Raw genomic sequence first — 16,474 nt, 5'->3', positions numbered from 1 at the left:
ATTTCACTGCTACATTTGGCAGAATACACAGAATCGGATATGATTATTCCTTGACCTATTAAGCTGCATGAGACCTGTAAAGAAACCTGACCTGTTAAAGTAGGCCCCTCCCATCACGTCATTTAATTAAGCCTGCTACACCTCCAGAAGACAGAGGTGGTGTGTGACAGCATGTGGGTGGAGGTGGAGACCTACCCGTGAAGCTAGTGGCCCAGGTTATGTTCAGGTTGAAGTTCTTGGAGGCATTGATGAACATGTCTAGATCTCGGTTTGGCTGAGGACACAGAAGTTCGAGTTAACTCCAGTCAACAGCAGTGCAAACAATAATGCCACGCTACAGGACATTTGGACAGCTAATTGCATTTGGATTAGCAGCAAAACACATCTGTTTGAATGAAAATCAATGTCTAAAATAATCTGCATCAGAATAAACAATTAAGACCGTGTGTCCATATAGTGTATTTTGCTGAGCTCCAGCGTCTTTTTTCAGTTGTTTCCAATGAGGAGAGAGCGTATGAGGAGAGAGCGTATGCGAGCGTCTGCGTCCGTCTAGAGAAAGTGTGCTGCACCCAGCGTATGGCAACGTAAGTGAGGCAGGAGGAATGACAACGTTTTCGTGTGAGGAGTGATGACTGATGAGTGAAGACTGATGATTGACGAGTGATGCCGTATTGTGCGATGGCTAACGCGTGAGGAGTGAAACAGTAATGCAGGAAGAATGACAGCGTTTTCGTGTGAGGACTGAAGGTGTTTCAGAGCACACTCGACATGGTTTTACTAGGAGACATGACAACTGACAACGCTTACTCTGACGGAGGAGGATGCCCTAAAATGGTTGCCGTACCAGCGTCTTTTTTCACAGCGCTCTGCCTTTTTTGTGCGTCCGCACCCAGCTTTTCCACCTGAAATATCTGAACTTTTCAGAAATGTGCTGGTGTTGAGCGCTCCTTTTTTCCATCAATCTGCTACTTGGAAGTGCGCTGGGATCAGCGCTCCCTAGCGTGTTGCCCACGTTTAACTGCCAGGAAAATACGCTAAATGGACACAGGCTGTAAAGCAACTAAAGTGAGTCCAGTCTGCGAGCGTGACGTTAAGTAGGTGTAAGTTAAGAGCTAATAAATATTTACCGGACAATGGATAGCCATGTCTTACTAACAAGGCAATTGTTAATAATTAATTTTTCTTGTTAACAACAGAACAAACATTTAAATAGGGTCTTGAGCAGATTAATGGTTAAAGAGGCCCCACTATAGGAATTAAAAAGACCCTCTACTGTATGTATCTACAAGGACGTGTAATATAGACATTGTTAAAATTGGATTTTGTTTGAGTGCATAAATTGATCAAAAACCCATCCTTTCTCAAGGCCCATTCACATCTAGAACGATAACTATTAAGATAATTATAAACTATGATGATACATTGTTTCTCAAGCATTCCCACTACAATGATACTGTACAGTACATGTAATAAGTTCCAAAGCTAACAAAACTTTTGATGCAGTGAGCAGCATGAATGTTCTCGCCCCCTTCTTCCTTAAAGGATGGCTTTACCGGTAATCAACCCACTTTGTGTCATTAATAATCTCGGTAATATAAGCACATGGGTAGTGTTTACCTCATTGTGTTTACCTTTTCCTCATGGAGATCTCCCATTTCATCCTGTGGCAAAGCGCTCCGTTGTGACGCGTTTTACATCACAACGCGTCACAACGGAGCTGCGGAAGTTCTGCTGTAGAGGGAGAATCTGCTCCGATGGCGGCTGTTATTGTTTATTTTTATTTTTCAAGTATGCGCACATCCACGGACAATCGCATGGAGAGCCTTAACAAGCCTTAATGACTTGCAGCTGGTGGGGGCAGAGTTTCTGCAGGCAGCAGCAGGAGCATTTTTCTCCGTGAGGTAAACAGAGAGAGAAGGTAAAACACTGCCCATGTGCTTACATTACCGAGACTATGATACAAAGTGGGTTGATTACCATCCTTTAAGCTCTCTTGGGCTCTGCATCCTCAAAAAACAACAACAACTAATAAATAAATAAAAATCGGTCTAGGGAAAAAATCCCATCTGGCACATTTAATCAGATCCTTGTAATTCAGCTTCATGTCCAGATGCTGCAGCCAGGTAAACAAGACTGGACAAGGCCTCGCTTTCCTGGGAAAACATCTGTGAGACTGCCTGGGTACCGCTGTAGTTCATCACACTCCAATCTGCTCTCTTCCCCGTCTGTCCGTGCCGCGGGGCACAGCAAATTTTGTTGAATGAACTTTCTGTTTTTCAGTATTGTTATGATAATATGGTTATGATAATATGCCACTGAATAGTTTTGTCGGCTCTGCTGACAGGGTCTCAATGGGGCCAGCAGTACAAGTCTTCCCTTCATTACGGTTGATGGTTTGTTTATGTTCGATCTGCTGGTTTTGTTGCTCTCATTTTACAGAACTTTGTAATATTGTCAAGAAAACTGCTGCATGAATTGTTCTTATTGGCATTCTTACAGTACAATGGCCATTATTATGATGATTACCACCGTCGTTATGGATGTTATTATCATCATTATCATCATTATAAAAATAACAAATAAACCACTGGAGACGAATCAGAGGGCGAAAATTGAACATTGTTTGACAGAAGAAGGAAAAAAAACGTCATCGCCATCACCTCATGCTGACTTTACAATCTTTAATCCTAATAAAAGCGGGACAGCTGCTGTGTCGGTGGGGTGCGCGGCAGCGGCTGCATACCTCCTCAGGCGTGGCCACGAAGTTGATGGCAGTGTAGTAGCGGTCGTCCTCCTGTGACAGGCTGAAGGTGAACTGGTAGTCGATGAGGAGTGTGTCTGTTTGAAGTGTCAGAGACAGTAGGTGAGTGGGGGGTACAAAAAAGAAGAACGGCTCATTCAGTTTACTTTGAAAGTCACGCAAGAACACACACACACACAGACACACACACACAGACACACACACACACACACACACACACACACACACACACACACACACACACACACACACACACACACACACAGCGCTCAGGGCAGGAAAGTGCATTTTCCATTTTAAACTTCCAAACACTTTGCAGGCCTCAATTTCTTGAATGGCTTTGAAGACTTTGGCGGCTGTTCTCTGTGAGGAAGGTCGACAGCGGCTGGGTAAAACGGCTGTCTGCAAGCCTGCATCAAGCTACAGCTTAAGATCACAATTTGAAACTACAAATACTGAAATACTGTAAAAGAAATGTCAGCGGGTTTTGCGGTGAGGAAAAATGCTATATGAATATATTATTGTTAGAAAATGGGTTGGCCAATCATGTGTAGTTTTTAATTCATTTCCATACTTTTCCAGACTTTCCAGTTTCCACACATGTCCCCACTTGTGGCAGATTCCAAAATTGACTGACCACATCCCAGTCTGGTTTGAAACTTTAGCTGTAAAATTACGTACATTATAGGGATACGCCAACATTTTGGGAGATTCGCCTATTTGCCATATTCCCAATAGTAAAACTAGAATATAGATGTCTTCCTCTTCCCTGTGCGTGCAGTAGAAAGTTGCGCCCCTCCTGTTAGTGAGCTTAGCACTACAATGGTAGCAAACGGTACAGCAGCCTACACCCGTTCAGTCACCCAAAATACACATTGCAACAGCGCCAGAAACACTCATGTTCATATTGTGACTCGTGTAGTCACCACGCGATTCAATAATAATCCAACGTTATGGGAAACGGTCATTTTCTAAGTAAATCCATAGCCAGAACTAACGTGGCGGAACCAAAGTTACTTCCGCGTATGCTGAGGCACATGCGCTGTGTGCAGTCATCAGTACTTCCTGGTCTATATTTACTTTGAAAATGACCATTTCCCATAACGTTGGATTATTATTTCATCGCATGGTGACTACACAAGTCACAACATGTACATGTGAGTGTTTCTGGCGCTGTTGGAATGTGTATTTTTGGTGACTGAATGGGGTATGCATTGCTAAGCTCACTAGCAGGAGGGGTGCAATGCACTTTATACTGCATGCACAGGGAAGAGAAAGGCATCTACATTGTAGTTTTACTATCGGGAATATGGCAAATAGGCGAATCTCCCAAAATGTTGGCGTATCCCTTTAAGTATGTCTACTCTACCAGCCACTTTGGCAGGTAGACTTACAATCATTTAGAGGTTAACCTTTAACCTTAAAAAAAATAAAAAATAAATAGAGAAAGAGGCTGGGCAAGACAGATATATTCATTAGCTGGTTTGAAATACTTATTTTCCTACCTATATTATATCCCTGTTTCATCACAGTTGAGTTGTAGTATAATGATCAAGTATAATGATGACAAGATAAGTTTGTACTTCCTGTGTGGACTTAAGAGCACAACGCTCGCTGAAATGACTGTCACCACGGCACAGAGGAGAGAAAGAAGGCACCTCAAAAAGCCCAGACGTTCTTCTGCAATTGAGTTCCATCTGTGTCACATTTGATTCCTTCCTAACTGCCACTCACGCTTGTTGAAAAAAAGCTGCACCTCCTCTGGCAGCTGTGCCGATAGACCTACTTTGATTTGAAGTGCCATGTAACTGCCTTAGCATAGACCTGAACAAGGAGGAAGAGTCAATGATTTCTTAAACGTGATTGCCACCCCCCACCAATGTTGGTAATTGGAATTCCACTTACAGTAGCATGTTCCTTTGAGGGGGTTGCCTTGGTAACGGTTTTCCACTTCACACCTGAAAGAAGTGAAGAAAAGATGACAGGTAATGAGACAACAATGGTGGAAAGGGAGAAAGAAGGGCAGGCATGAAGGACGAGGATCTAACTGTGGCTAAAAACAAAGCTGGGCTGCAATCCATGCGTCAGCTGAAGAGACACATGGTCCTCAGCCCTGACCTTCAGTCACCTGGAGTTAGAAGGCATCGCGGCGAAAGGAAAATAGAAAAAGAGAATCTGTCTGCATAGTTGCTGCCACATAAACACCTGGTGTCTACAAGGAGCTAGCCCCTTTCAGAACAGTTTTCCGGGCACATGACGTCACCATCTCCCCTCCACAGTCCCTTCCCTGATGGCAGACTCTCGCGCTGCTGAAACTCCCAAGCTGTCGAAATCAGAGATACGCACGTAGTTACAGTACAAGCATCACAGAAACATTTCAAAGCCACCTACCAAAGCAGAAGGGTTTGTTGCTTCTCTGCGGCGGGGTTTGAAACCTCAATGCTGCTAATAAGTGCCTCGGTGATTTTATTTTTTCGGAAATGCCAAGATGGCCGCCATGCTTTCTCTATTGTGTTCTTCCGTGTGCTTCCGACCAGAGGGGTGCTGTGGAGTGATATGATGGCTGTGCACAATAGCACAACACTGAAGGATTGGTATGTTAAACTTATTTATTAGCAGCATTGAGGTTTAAAACCCCACCGCAGAGAAGCAATGAAGCCTTCTGCTTTGGTAGGTGGCTTCGAAATTTTTCTGTGACACTTGTAAATACGTGCGTACTGTATCTTTGATTTAGACTGCTTGGGAGTTTTAGCAGCAAGAGAGTCTACCGGCGGAAGGGACTGTGGAGGGGAGATGAATGAATGAATGAATGAATGAATGAAACCTTTATGAATGAAACCTTTATTGCCCCTCAGGGAATTTGCTCTGCACAGAGAGAGCCCAAAAGAACATGAACATGACAGGCAGGCACACATATAATACAGTTATATATAATTAACTAGTTATATATAATTATTACAATAATATAAAATTCGTTGTTGCTGTGTGTTGTACTAAACCTTATTAAATGCTCAAAGGACATTCGTGAGTGCTGGCCTTTTCTCATTTACACATAATACAGCACAACACAAACATAAGCATAATATACATAAATCATAAAAAAGCATCACATTGCATGACCAACTAGAACGACCGCAACGCAGACTTATGCCTCCGCCATTAGTTCATTCTGGAGTCCAAATCGCCATTTGAGGCAAATTGGAAGAGATTCCGTCAAGGCGCTCCTGTGATGTTGCGTTACAGAGCTTGGAAATTGGGTGTGTGAGAGGTCACAGTGACCTTGAACTTTGACCACCAAAATGTAATCAGTTCATCCTTGAGTCCAAGTCGATGTTTGAGACAAGTTTGATTAAATTCCGTCAAGGCATTCCTGAGATATCGCGTTAACAAGCTTGAAAATGGCGTTCGAGAGCTCACCTTGACCTTTGACCTTTGACCACCAAAATCTAATCAGATCATCCTTGAGTCTAAGGCGATGTTTGAGGCAAATTTGATGAAATTCCGTCAAGGCATTCGTGAGATATCGCGTTAACAAGCTGGAAAATGGCATTTGAGAGGTCACAGTGACCTTGACCTTTGACTTTTGCCCACCAAAATGTAATCAGTTCATCCTTGAGTCCAAGCCGATGTTTGAGACAAGTTTGATTAAATTCCGTCAAGGCATTCCTGAGATATCGCGTTAACAAGCTTGAAAATGGCGTTCAAGAGGTCACAGTGACCTTGACCTTTGACCTTTGACCACCAAAATCTAATCAGTTCATCCTTGAGTCCAAGTCGATGTTTGAGACAAGTTTGATTAAATTCCGTCAAGGCATTCCTGAGATATCGCGTTAACAAGCTTGAAAATGGCGTTCGAGAGGTCACAGTGACCTTGACCTTTGACCACCAAAATCTAATCAGATCATCCTTGAGTCTAAGTCGATGTTTGAGGCAAATTTGATGAAATTCCGTCCGGGCGTTCCTCAGATATCGCGTTAACAAGCTTGAAAATGGCGTTTGAGAGGTCACAGTGACCTTGACCTTTGACGTTTGACCACCAAAATCTAATCAGATCATCCTGGAGTCTAAGTCGATGTTTGAGGCAAATTTGATGAAATTCCGTCCAGGCGTTCCTCAGATATCGCGTTAACAAGCTTGAAAATGGCGTTCGAGAGGTCACAGTGACCTTGACCTTTGACCTTTGACCACCAAAATCTAATCAGATCATCCTTGAGTCTAAGTCGATGTTTGAGGCAAATTTGATGAAATTCCGTCCAGGCGTTCCTCAGATATCGCGTTACAAGCTTGAAAATGGCGTTCGAGAGGTCACAGTGACCTTGACCTTTGACCTTTGACCACCAAAATCTAATCAGATCATCCTTGAGCCTAAGTGAATGTTTAAGGCGAATCTGATGAAATTCCGTCCAGGCGTTCCTCAGATATCGCGTTAACAAACATGGAACATCGTACGGACGGACGGACGGACAGCCGTACGGACAGCCGTACGGACGGACAACCCGGATCCATAATGCCTCCGGCCTGGCTATCGCCGGCGGAGGCATAATAAAAAGCACCAGGTGCATAATCAATAAGGGCACCAGGTGCAAATTCAAAGTGCTAAAAATCAAACCAAAAAATTCAAACTTGTTAAGCAGCTGAATGCTGCGTGGAACAAAGGATGTAATGCCTCATTTAGTTTCCCTCCTAGGCATACAGTACCTTGGCCCTGAAGGAGAGTGCATATTCAGACCATAGATAGAGGGTGCAGTGGATCAGCTAGGATCTTTTGCGCCAATTTCCTGGTGTACTGATGACGTCATATGCCCGAAAAACAGTTCTGAAAGGGGCTATAACAAGAAGCCAACTTTCAAGGAATTTAAGGGCAAAAAAGAAAAAGAAAAAATATGCTTTCTTTTCAGATTGGAGACCATGCAATTTTGGTGATGTTATCACGGGCTTTGAATGGGTTTTGACAAGTCATGAAGCCCTTGGTCATTTTGCTCACAAATGATGCAGACCCTCTCTCCGCCAATCAGTAACAAATATGTCACTTCATTTTGATATGCATCACTACCCCAGGTTTCATCAAAATCCAATCAGTGATAATGTCTGAGATATTGCATGTGATGGACGGACAAATTAAGCAAAACAAATGAGGACTGAGCCCCCCCCCCCCCCCCCCCACACACACACCCTGATTTCATTGTAGTGGACAAAAACAATCCAGTCAGGCCAGCAACACACATAATTGTAACATAGCAGAAGTTGTAGTGGGGGCATAATAAGAAAGGGAAGAAGGAGCAGAGGAGTGGGATGAAACACTCACAGATGGCAGCGGTCGCCTTTGATGCCCTTGGTGGTGCAGAAGCACTTGCCGTTGTTGGGGTTGCACATGCTGGCGTGGCCGTTGCACTTGCAAGCTGCAAAAAAACAACAACAATCAACAATAAACACACAACACAGTTTTAGAATGAGCAGCAAGAAGAAAAGAAAGCAACATCCTCATATGCTTTACAAATATGACTACAGCTACAATATTGCATACTGTTGGATCTTTCCTTCCCGATTTTGTCAGTATTGTTTTATTCAGCATTAGGACTCCTCCTTGCTTTACAAACTCCATTTTATCTTAACACAAATTTTTCATGGCAAATATGTTCTTGCTGCATCTTTACATTACGTTATTTGGCAGACGCTTTTATCCAAAGCAACTTACAATAACACATTTTTTGTCAGCAATAGAGCAATCAACTATGCAACACAGTCTATGACAACTACAACTTCTGAAGGAATAGTGGTAAAGTTTAGTTTAGTTAGTTTAGTGTTTGTTTTTTGGAGAGAGAGAGAGAGAGAGAGAGAGAGAGAGAGAGAGAGAGATGTTAGTTCAAGAAGGGCCCAGATGGAGCCTGAAAAGGTGTGTTTTGCCGAAAGATTGGCAGTGAAGCGGCCGTCCTGACCATAGGAGGGAGCTCATTCCACCATTGCCAGGGATGAGAAGAGTCGCGATCGGGATGAGCGACTTTTGAGCCCCCATAGCGAAGGAGGGGCAAGGCGTCCTGCACTGGTGGAGGAGCGGAGGGAGCGGTGAGAGGTTTGGAACCTGACCATAGATTGCAGGTACAGAGGAGCTGTCTGGTGTACTGCCCTGTAGGCCAGTACCAGTGTCTTGAATTTGATGCGTGCCGAGATGGGAAGCCAGTGAAGGTCCCGGAACAGGGGAGTGACATGAGAGAATTTGGGTTAGTTGAATACCAGACGGGCTGCAGCGTTCTGAATGAGCTGAAGCGGTCGGATATCAGTGGCAGGTAGGCCGGCCCGAGCACGTTGCAGTAGTCCAGGCGAGAGATGATGAAGTGACTGGACCAGGAGTTGAGTCGCTTCCCTCGTGAGAAAGGGATGGATTTTGCGGATGGTGTAGAGGGAGAACCTACAGGAGCGTGCTGTCGCAGCTCTGTTGGCCGAGCGAGACAGCTGGTTGTCAAGGATCACCCCAAGGTTCTTAGCTGTTTGGGAGGGAAGCACAGTGGTATTGTCAATGGAGATGGAGAGATCTGCGAGAGGGCAGTCTTTCCCTGGGAGGAAGAGTAGCTCTGTCTTACCAAGATTGAGCTTGAGGTGGTGGGCAGACATCCAGTCACCAATGTCTTTGAGGCATGCAGAGATGCGTGCCTCGATTTGGGTGTCGGAGGGGGGGAAGGAAAGGAAAAGCTGGGTGTCATCAGCATAGCAGTGATAAGAAAAGCCATGAGATGAGATCACATGGCCAAGAGATCTGATATAGAAGGAAAAGCAAGGGGCCCAGGACTGAGCCCTGGGGGACACCGGTGATAAGAGGGCAGGATCTGGAGAGGGACCCTCTCCATAAGACCCCGTATGAGCGGTTAAAGAGATAGGAAGCAAACCAGGAGTGTGCAGAACCTGAGATGCCAAGGTTAGATAGAGTGGAGAGAAGGATTTGGTGGTTGACTGTATCGAAAGCAGCAGACAGGGTTGCTGCATCCTGCTCGTCTTCAAGACCATTGACTGCTATTCCAGGAAGAAACATTTAAGCATTTATTTTCTACTTCACTGTGACATAAAGGTGTTAAGCGCAGAGTTCTTCTACTAATTTAGTAAACAAGTGAACTAATTTGGGGGGGGAATCAACAGTCTGCTAGTGTTTTCTTTTATTTTCATCGAAATGAAAACTAAGGTGTTATGAGGACATAGGTCTGCATGACTGGGCTGATTTCTCATCAATCACATACCAAGGAACCTCGTGCCGTGTAGCAAGTTAGTGTCAATTGCAATCTGAACATTTCTGCTGACTTGGGCCTACATTTTGGTGACAGTTACAAAGCTGTAGCACTTACGACTGATTTGTTATAAATGTTCATAGTTTTGAACTTTAGACGCTTGGTGTAGCACCACCATCAGGACTATTGGCCAGTGGAGGAAGTTTGGCATGGGACTGGACTGGACCTACAGTACAGGTTTATTTTCATACATGGGAAGTCAGATTTCCTTGTAGGAGGAAGAAGAAGCAGAGAAGCTGAATAATAATAATAACATTGGCAAATACAAGAGGGACCCCGGCGCCTAATTATGTTTGTTCACTTTGAGGTGTGATGTTTTTAAGACCCTTGGGATTTGTATCTCGCCTGCACAAATGTGTACTATCCCCCTTTTGTGTCATTTTTATCTTTGGAGTTTATCGCTTTTTACTTTGCCTCCGGGTTTTATCACTGTGTAAATAAATTAAAGTGACTGCCTGTGAAATATGCAGCTACCTGCAAAGCAAAACAATGAGGGACAGCTGGTTACAGTTGTATCCTCATGTGTATACATTTTTGCTTGATTAATTGATTGTAAGTTCAAATGTATTGATAATATGCTTTGCACTTGTGCTTTGGCAATTTACGAAAGATCTTATTGTGCTCATGACACATCAAGAAATTGAACTGATAGACTGTTACATTAAGTGTAAAGTAAATCTTTAACATCACCGAGGGGCAATTTGCTGTACAACCAGCAGTCAGCAATAAAGAAAAAAAAAGGGGAAAGGAAAAGCGAGAAACGTAATGACAAGCTGAACAAAGCTATGTAAAGACCAATAAAATGACTGTCACTGTTAGCTATAAAACAGAGAACATTTTTAATATTCCGGAGGGACATTTTTCTTTACAGCTCGGTATCAGCAAAAACACTAAACATACAGCATGACTGTAATATATTGGCAAGCTAAATGAAGCTGTCGAAGGAATGGCTGATTGATTGACGGATTTATTGTTTGATTGACTGACTGTCAGTATTCGCTGTCGAGCAGAGTAAATCTTTAACATCCCGGAGAAACACTTTGCTTTACATCTATGAATTAGGAAACCGGCAACAAAAGGTAACATGAAAAATATTGACTAGTCAAATTAAACTATTTAGAAAGACTGATTGATTCATGCATTGATTGACTGATTGACCCGTGGCTACTCACGCTGGCAGCTGCCCCCGTTGGTGGGATCGCCATAGAAACCGGAGATGCAGCTCTCGCAGTGTCGCCCAGTTGTCAGGTCCTCACACTTCTCACACACACTCTCGTTGACACACTGGCTGTGACCGTTACACTGACAAGCTGCAGAGAGCATACAATGAATGCACACATCAGCATCGTACAATGCAAAAAACAATTATTCTTTAATACACACACACCCAGGCTCAAATAGATAGACAATTTTGAGTATGTGTGTACTGTGTACACAGAGAGTGAAATCAGACAAATCTCTGTACAATTACATAATCCTGATTTTCTCTAGAACTACCAGATTTATTTAGCAGGCATGTAAGATTTACTAGACTACATCTATCAAAAGTATCAATCCCAAGAGCCAGTCCACTCTTATGAGTGGTCCTGCATCTGCAATCCTTTGGTAGCTAAAAAAACTGAACAAATAACAACAATTGCACTTGAGATGCTTTCAATATTTCACTCAGGATTTAAGTGCAAATAGATGGGGGAAAGTCTCTCCAAAATGAACAGCTAGCTGCTCCCTACCTGGGCAGTGGATGAAGGACCAGTTGTAATTGGCTTGGTTGGGGCACATGCTGGCGTTGAGGGCGGGCTGGGGGCTGGAGGGCAGGCCGGGCAGGGTGGAGGGGGCCGGGACCGAGGTCTGGAAGGGGCCGCGGTACGAGCCCTCGATGCACTGACCCTTCCCCGTGTTGCTGGGGTCAGTGCACCACCCACAGCCCGGCTGGTCCAGACACTGGCCACATGTTCTGTAGCCAGAACAGTTCTCCGCTGCAGCACACACATCAGAGCACCAGTTAGCAACCATACAATAGACAGATATATTTGGCCACATGGTGTACCACTCCATAATAGACTGTCCTGACTCATGTATTCAGACAGACGAGGTGAGAGATCTTACGTGGACAGCTGTTCATGGTGTACCACTCCATACACTGTCCGAAGGGGAAGGAGGCCACGTAGGCGTTGGAGTCCACACACTGCTTCATGTTGCTGCACCACATGCACTCAGAGCTGCTGCTGGTGCACTCGCTGCAGGTGGCACGCATGGCACAGGGCGTCCGGCACTGCTTAGCGCTGTGGTTGGCTGAGGAAGAAAAGTTTAAAGAAATGATGTGAAAGCCTCTTACAAGCACTGTGAGCACCTAAATCTGGTAGTGCTGAGCAAGACTGGGAATTGAACCCTCAACCTTAGAGGTTTTGGTGGCATGTCCTGCCCATTTTTTCTACCCTGTACCAGGGTTTCGGATTTCCCCCATATTTCTTCCCCAATTGTACTTGGCCACTTTCCCCTGATAGGCTGTCCTGACCGTTGCTCCACCCCCTCTGCTGATATGGGGAGAGCCGTAGGCTAGCAAATGCTTCAGCCGATACACATGCAGTCGTCAGCCGCTTCTTTTCACCTGACAGCGAGGAATTTCACTAGCAGGACGCAACACGTGGAAAGATCACACCATTTCCCCCAGTCCCCCACACCCCGAACAGAGACCGACCAGAGGAGGCACTAGTGCAGCGACCAGGAAACATACCCTTAATACGGGTTCCCCCCCGCACAGCCAATTGTGCCTGTATGGATGCCCAATCAAACAATAGTATCTGAAAAAAATCTTGATTGTTGTTTTAACCTATTGGGAGTAGCAGATTGGTGGGATTTACTGCTTGAGGACAATTCAGAGGGAAAGAAAATGTTAACTTACTACATTGAATTTCCAATGTTTTGTGGCACTCACTGTAATTGTCCAGCATAGCCAAATGCATCCAAATTCAGTTAGGCTAAAATAAGAAGTATCTGCAGATAACAATTTGAACTGAGTCTGGGCAATACTGCCAATGTGTTTACCCATCAATTATATGTTGCATGCTGTATGTTTCTGTGCATTAGTACATAATGCAATTACACTGATAACGACCATATGCTGAAAATCATTTCTTTCTGATTGCTGCTGGTATAAAGAAAACACTGAAACTCTTTTTTGTGAAGGTGGCCTTTCAAATTACTTACGTTTACTTTAGGCATTTATCTGACATTTTTCCGGTAACTTTCACAATAGCCTTCCAGTATCAACTCTCTGAGCTCTTTAGTGTACTAACCTAAGTATCAACTCTCTTAGCTCTTCCAGTGTACTAACCTGAGTATCAACTCTCTGAGCTCATTGAAAATATATTTTTTAGGGGGCATGATTTGAGACATCACAGCTGAGCTGTAGCTCAGGAGGTAGAGCGAGTCATTCAGTAATCACTTTGGATAAAAGAGGTCAGTGGATCGATTTTTTGTGGGGTAAAACCATATCAGGGAAATTATTATTCAAAGTAGAGTATTTTATATCGGTCTTAAAAAGTGACTTTAGGTTCTTCTTAAAGGTTCACACATTCACACACAGGTTTATACACTGGAGGAAGTGTCCCATTGCCTTTCATTCATCAAACCAACCTGGCCGTTCACAGAGGCTGCCGTTGACCGGGTTGATGCAGGTCTGGGCCTTGAGGCCGCTGGGTGCCGGCTCGGCCAGGTAGCCACAAAAGCCGGCGTCGCTGGGCTCCCCGGGCAGCCACTGGAGGGTGCTGTTGGTGAAGGGAGACATATCCTCCCAGCACCAGTACGACACGTTGATCTTCCTCAGGCCCACCCAGGGCGTCACCGAGGCCTTGAACTGCAAACACACACCAGAGGGCCACGTTAAAGGAGAACCCAAAAACAACGCTGATTTATTTTACACATGATCTCACAAATATCCGAAAACTGTGAACAGTTTTGCAGACGTTCTTTTAGTTTGACAGTTATGGAGAGTTGATCTGAGTTCAAGTTGATGCCAGTGATGTCATTTGTGCATGAATGACATCAATGGTCCACAATTGAACTCAAATCGACTCTCAATAACTGTCAAACTAAATGAATGCCTGCAAAACTGTTTACAGTTTTTGGATATGTGTGAGATGCAAATTAAATCAGCATCGTTTTTCGGTGAAGTTCTCCTTTAACAATAACTACATACTTTCCATTTTGAGATACTTCTGAGTTTCTTCACTGGAGTTGGCATTTTCATTGGTGTTCAATTTGATGAATGCTGACAGTAGTTGGGCAATATGATGCATTTACGATATAGCTGAAGACTGATGTGTCACATATTTGACTACAAATCAATGAACAGATTTTGAAATCAAATGTTATTTTCCATAAATCACTGGCTGGGTTGCAAGCAACAAAATGTGTGCACAAGGTTTGTTGTCAGAGGAATTCTTCACCTGTACTGACACAAATTCCCCAGGCTGAGTGGCAATAACAGGAACTTTACTTCACTTGACTTGATAGGCTGTGTTATCCATCCCATCTCTAATCAATCGCTATTGCTGTTGCAGTAGTAGTAAACAAAGAGAGCTCAATCTCTCACAGACATCGGTCGAATTACTGTTTCCAAGAGATTTAATTGCCTTTCTCGGATTGATTGATCCTGTCTGGAAATACTGGTAGTTGAAACTGCCCAACAGCACAAACGACATCGATATAACACTACAGCAAAACTTGAGAATGATTCACAGTCTTCATGTCTGTGTACACTTGACAGTCTCATTCTTGATCTGCTGGATTTCCAGAGCTTGTAGCCAATTTTGAAATGTCTGTTCTTGGGTGACTGTTGAACAAAATGCATGGAGAAAGCGAGGCTGCAAGCTACAGTACAGTTAACGCTGCACGAGACAACTTTGCATGTTGGTGGGCCCAAATGGCAGTATGAGGATACTCTTTGAAAACTATTTGAACTTCACTATCCACAATTCCAGGAGTGTAAAGTTAGTAAACACACGACACACTCATGTTTACCAGCTAAGCCACTCTGTGCTGCTTCACACTAAAGGAAAGCAAAGGGATGAGAGAGGAAAAATACGTTTGTGAATCCAGCTTTCTCCAGACAGAGCACTGATCACTTGCTCAGGAGCCAGTTTAGATTTCGCTTTTACATTTTGACTCTTCACTTCCTGTGAGTCAATGCTGTAATTTAATTTGGGCAAATAGACCTAATTGAAATGGGATTTCAGTTAGTTTTTAATTGGTTAGGGCACAATCCTCTGTTGCAGCCCAACTTTGTGATTTAGACTGAAGTGTATTTGTCATTGTTTATTTTAACATAGCATATTGGTGGATCCACAGCACTTTACAGGATCATGAGTGCACGTTTGCATGGATGGCCCTAGTGAGGAATGGAACCCCGTGCCTACTAGCAGTATTTGTGCAGAGCAAGTCGGGAGAGCTTCACAGGTGCAATGCATTGACACATACTTCAAACTCTTTACTGACGTAAAGTGTGGGCACACTAAAACATTTACATCGATTTAGCTGTAATTATGTCATTCATTTAGATCACAAAATATGACTCCAAGACACCATCAAGATCTATCCACAAAGAATTGACTCTCACACACACACACACACACACACACACACACACACACACACACACACACACACACACACACACACACACACACACACACACACACACACACACACACACACACTTTACATTTAAGTTTAGAGCCAACACTCTTAACTGCCTGGACTTACAATAACTGCAACACTGAAATAAGATTACATTTGTGGATCACCAATATTATAAAATATTATAATATATACACAACACACAAGGTTTTGTTGGATTCTTTTTGTATATTAGATTCATGTATACATCGCCAATGTGACTACTGTAGCTAGTGAGACACACTTACACATCAGTTTCAACCTGAAAATCTGTCAATGAAAAAGCTGTTATTGATATCTTTTTTTTCAGTTTTCCTCACATTTTCTTGGCCAATTTCGCCTGCTGTCCCAGTCGTTGCTCCACCCCCTCTGCCGAGTTCACCGGGAGAATATAGCATGTGGGAGTATCATGCTATTCCCCCAGTTCCCCTCCCCCCGAACAGGTGCCCCGACCGACCACAGGAGGCACTAGTGCAGCAACCAGGACACATACCCCACCGGCTTCCCACCCGCAGACACGGCCAATTGTGTCTGTAGGAACGTCTGACCAAGCCGGAAGCAGCGCTGGCGGGAATTGAACCCGGGTCTCCGCGGTGGTAGGCGAGTGCTTTTACCTTGACACTACCCAGACACCCAAGAAACTGTACCTTCATCCCCATTTATTTAGCTGCTGTATTTTTCTTAAATGTTTCTTGCTGTAATCTTGTCACTGTAAGTCCCTGTTTTATCTCCACAACTCTCCATGTGTCTCATGTCTTATCTA

The 16,474-nt window shown here is 43.9% G+C and overlaps 1 protein-coding gene across 1 annotated transcript in view; it reads right to left on the bottom strand.

Moving 5' to 3' along the window:
* Positions 1-16,474, bottom strand: part of atrn (attractin) — a gene marked incomplete at its 5' end in the record, with an annotated part of 226,984 nt that overhangs the window by 131,622 nt on the left and 78,888 nt on the right. Inside the window, 8 exons of the mRNA XM_083634035.1 lie at positions 196-274; positions 2,744-2,838; positions 4,667-4,719; positions 8,067-8,160; positions 11,208-11,345; positions 11,766-12,011; positions 12,142-12,327; positions 13,672-13,891. Of these exons, the coding sequence (XP_083490161.1) occupies positions 196-274; positions 2,744-2,838; positions 4,667-4,719; positions 8,067-8,160; positions 11,208-11,345; positions 11,766-12,011; positions 12,142-12,327; positions 13,672-13,891 (1,111 nt within the window). The remainder of the gene's footprint in view (positions 1-195; positions 275-2,743; positions 2,839-4,666; positions 4,720-8,066; positions 8,161-11,207; positions 11,346-11,765; positions 12,012-12,141; positions 12,328-13,671; positions 13,892-16,474) is intronic.

The sequence above is a fragment of the Poromitra crassiceps genome (genome assembly GCF_964638095.1).
Source record: "Poromitra crassiceps genome assembly, chromosome: 3".
In the NCBI taxonomy this organism is placed as follows: Eukaryota; Metazoa; Chordata; class Actinopteri; order Beryciformes; family Melamphaidae; genus Poromitra; species Poromitra crassiceps.
Note: the sequence above shows the minus strand (reverse complement) of the source record. Positions and strands in the feature narration are given on the sequence as shown.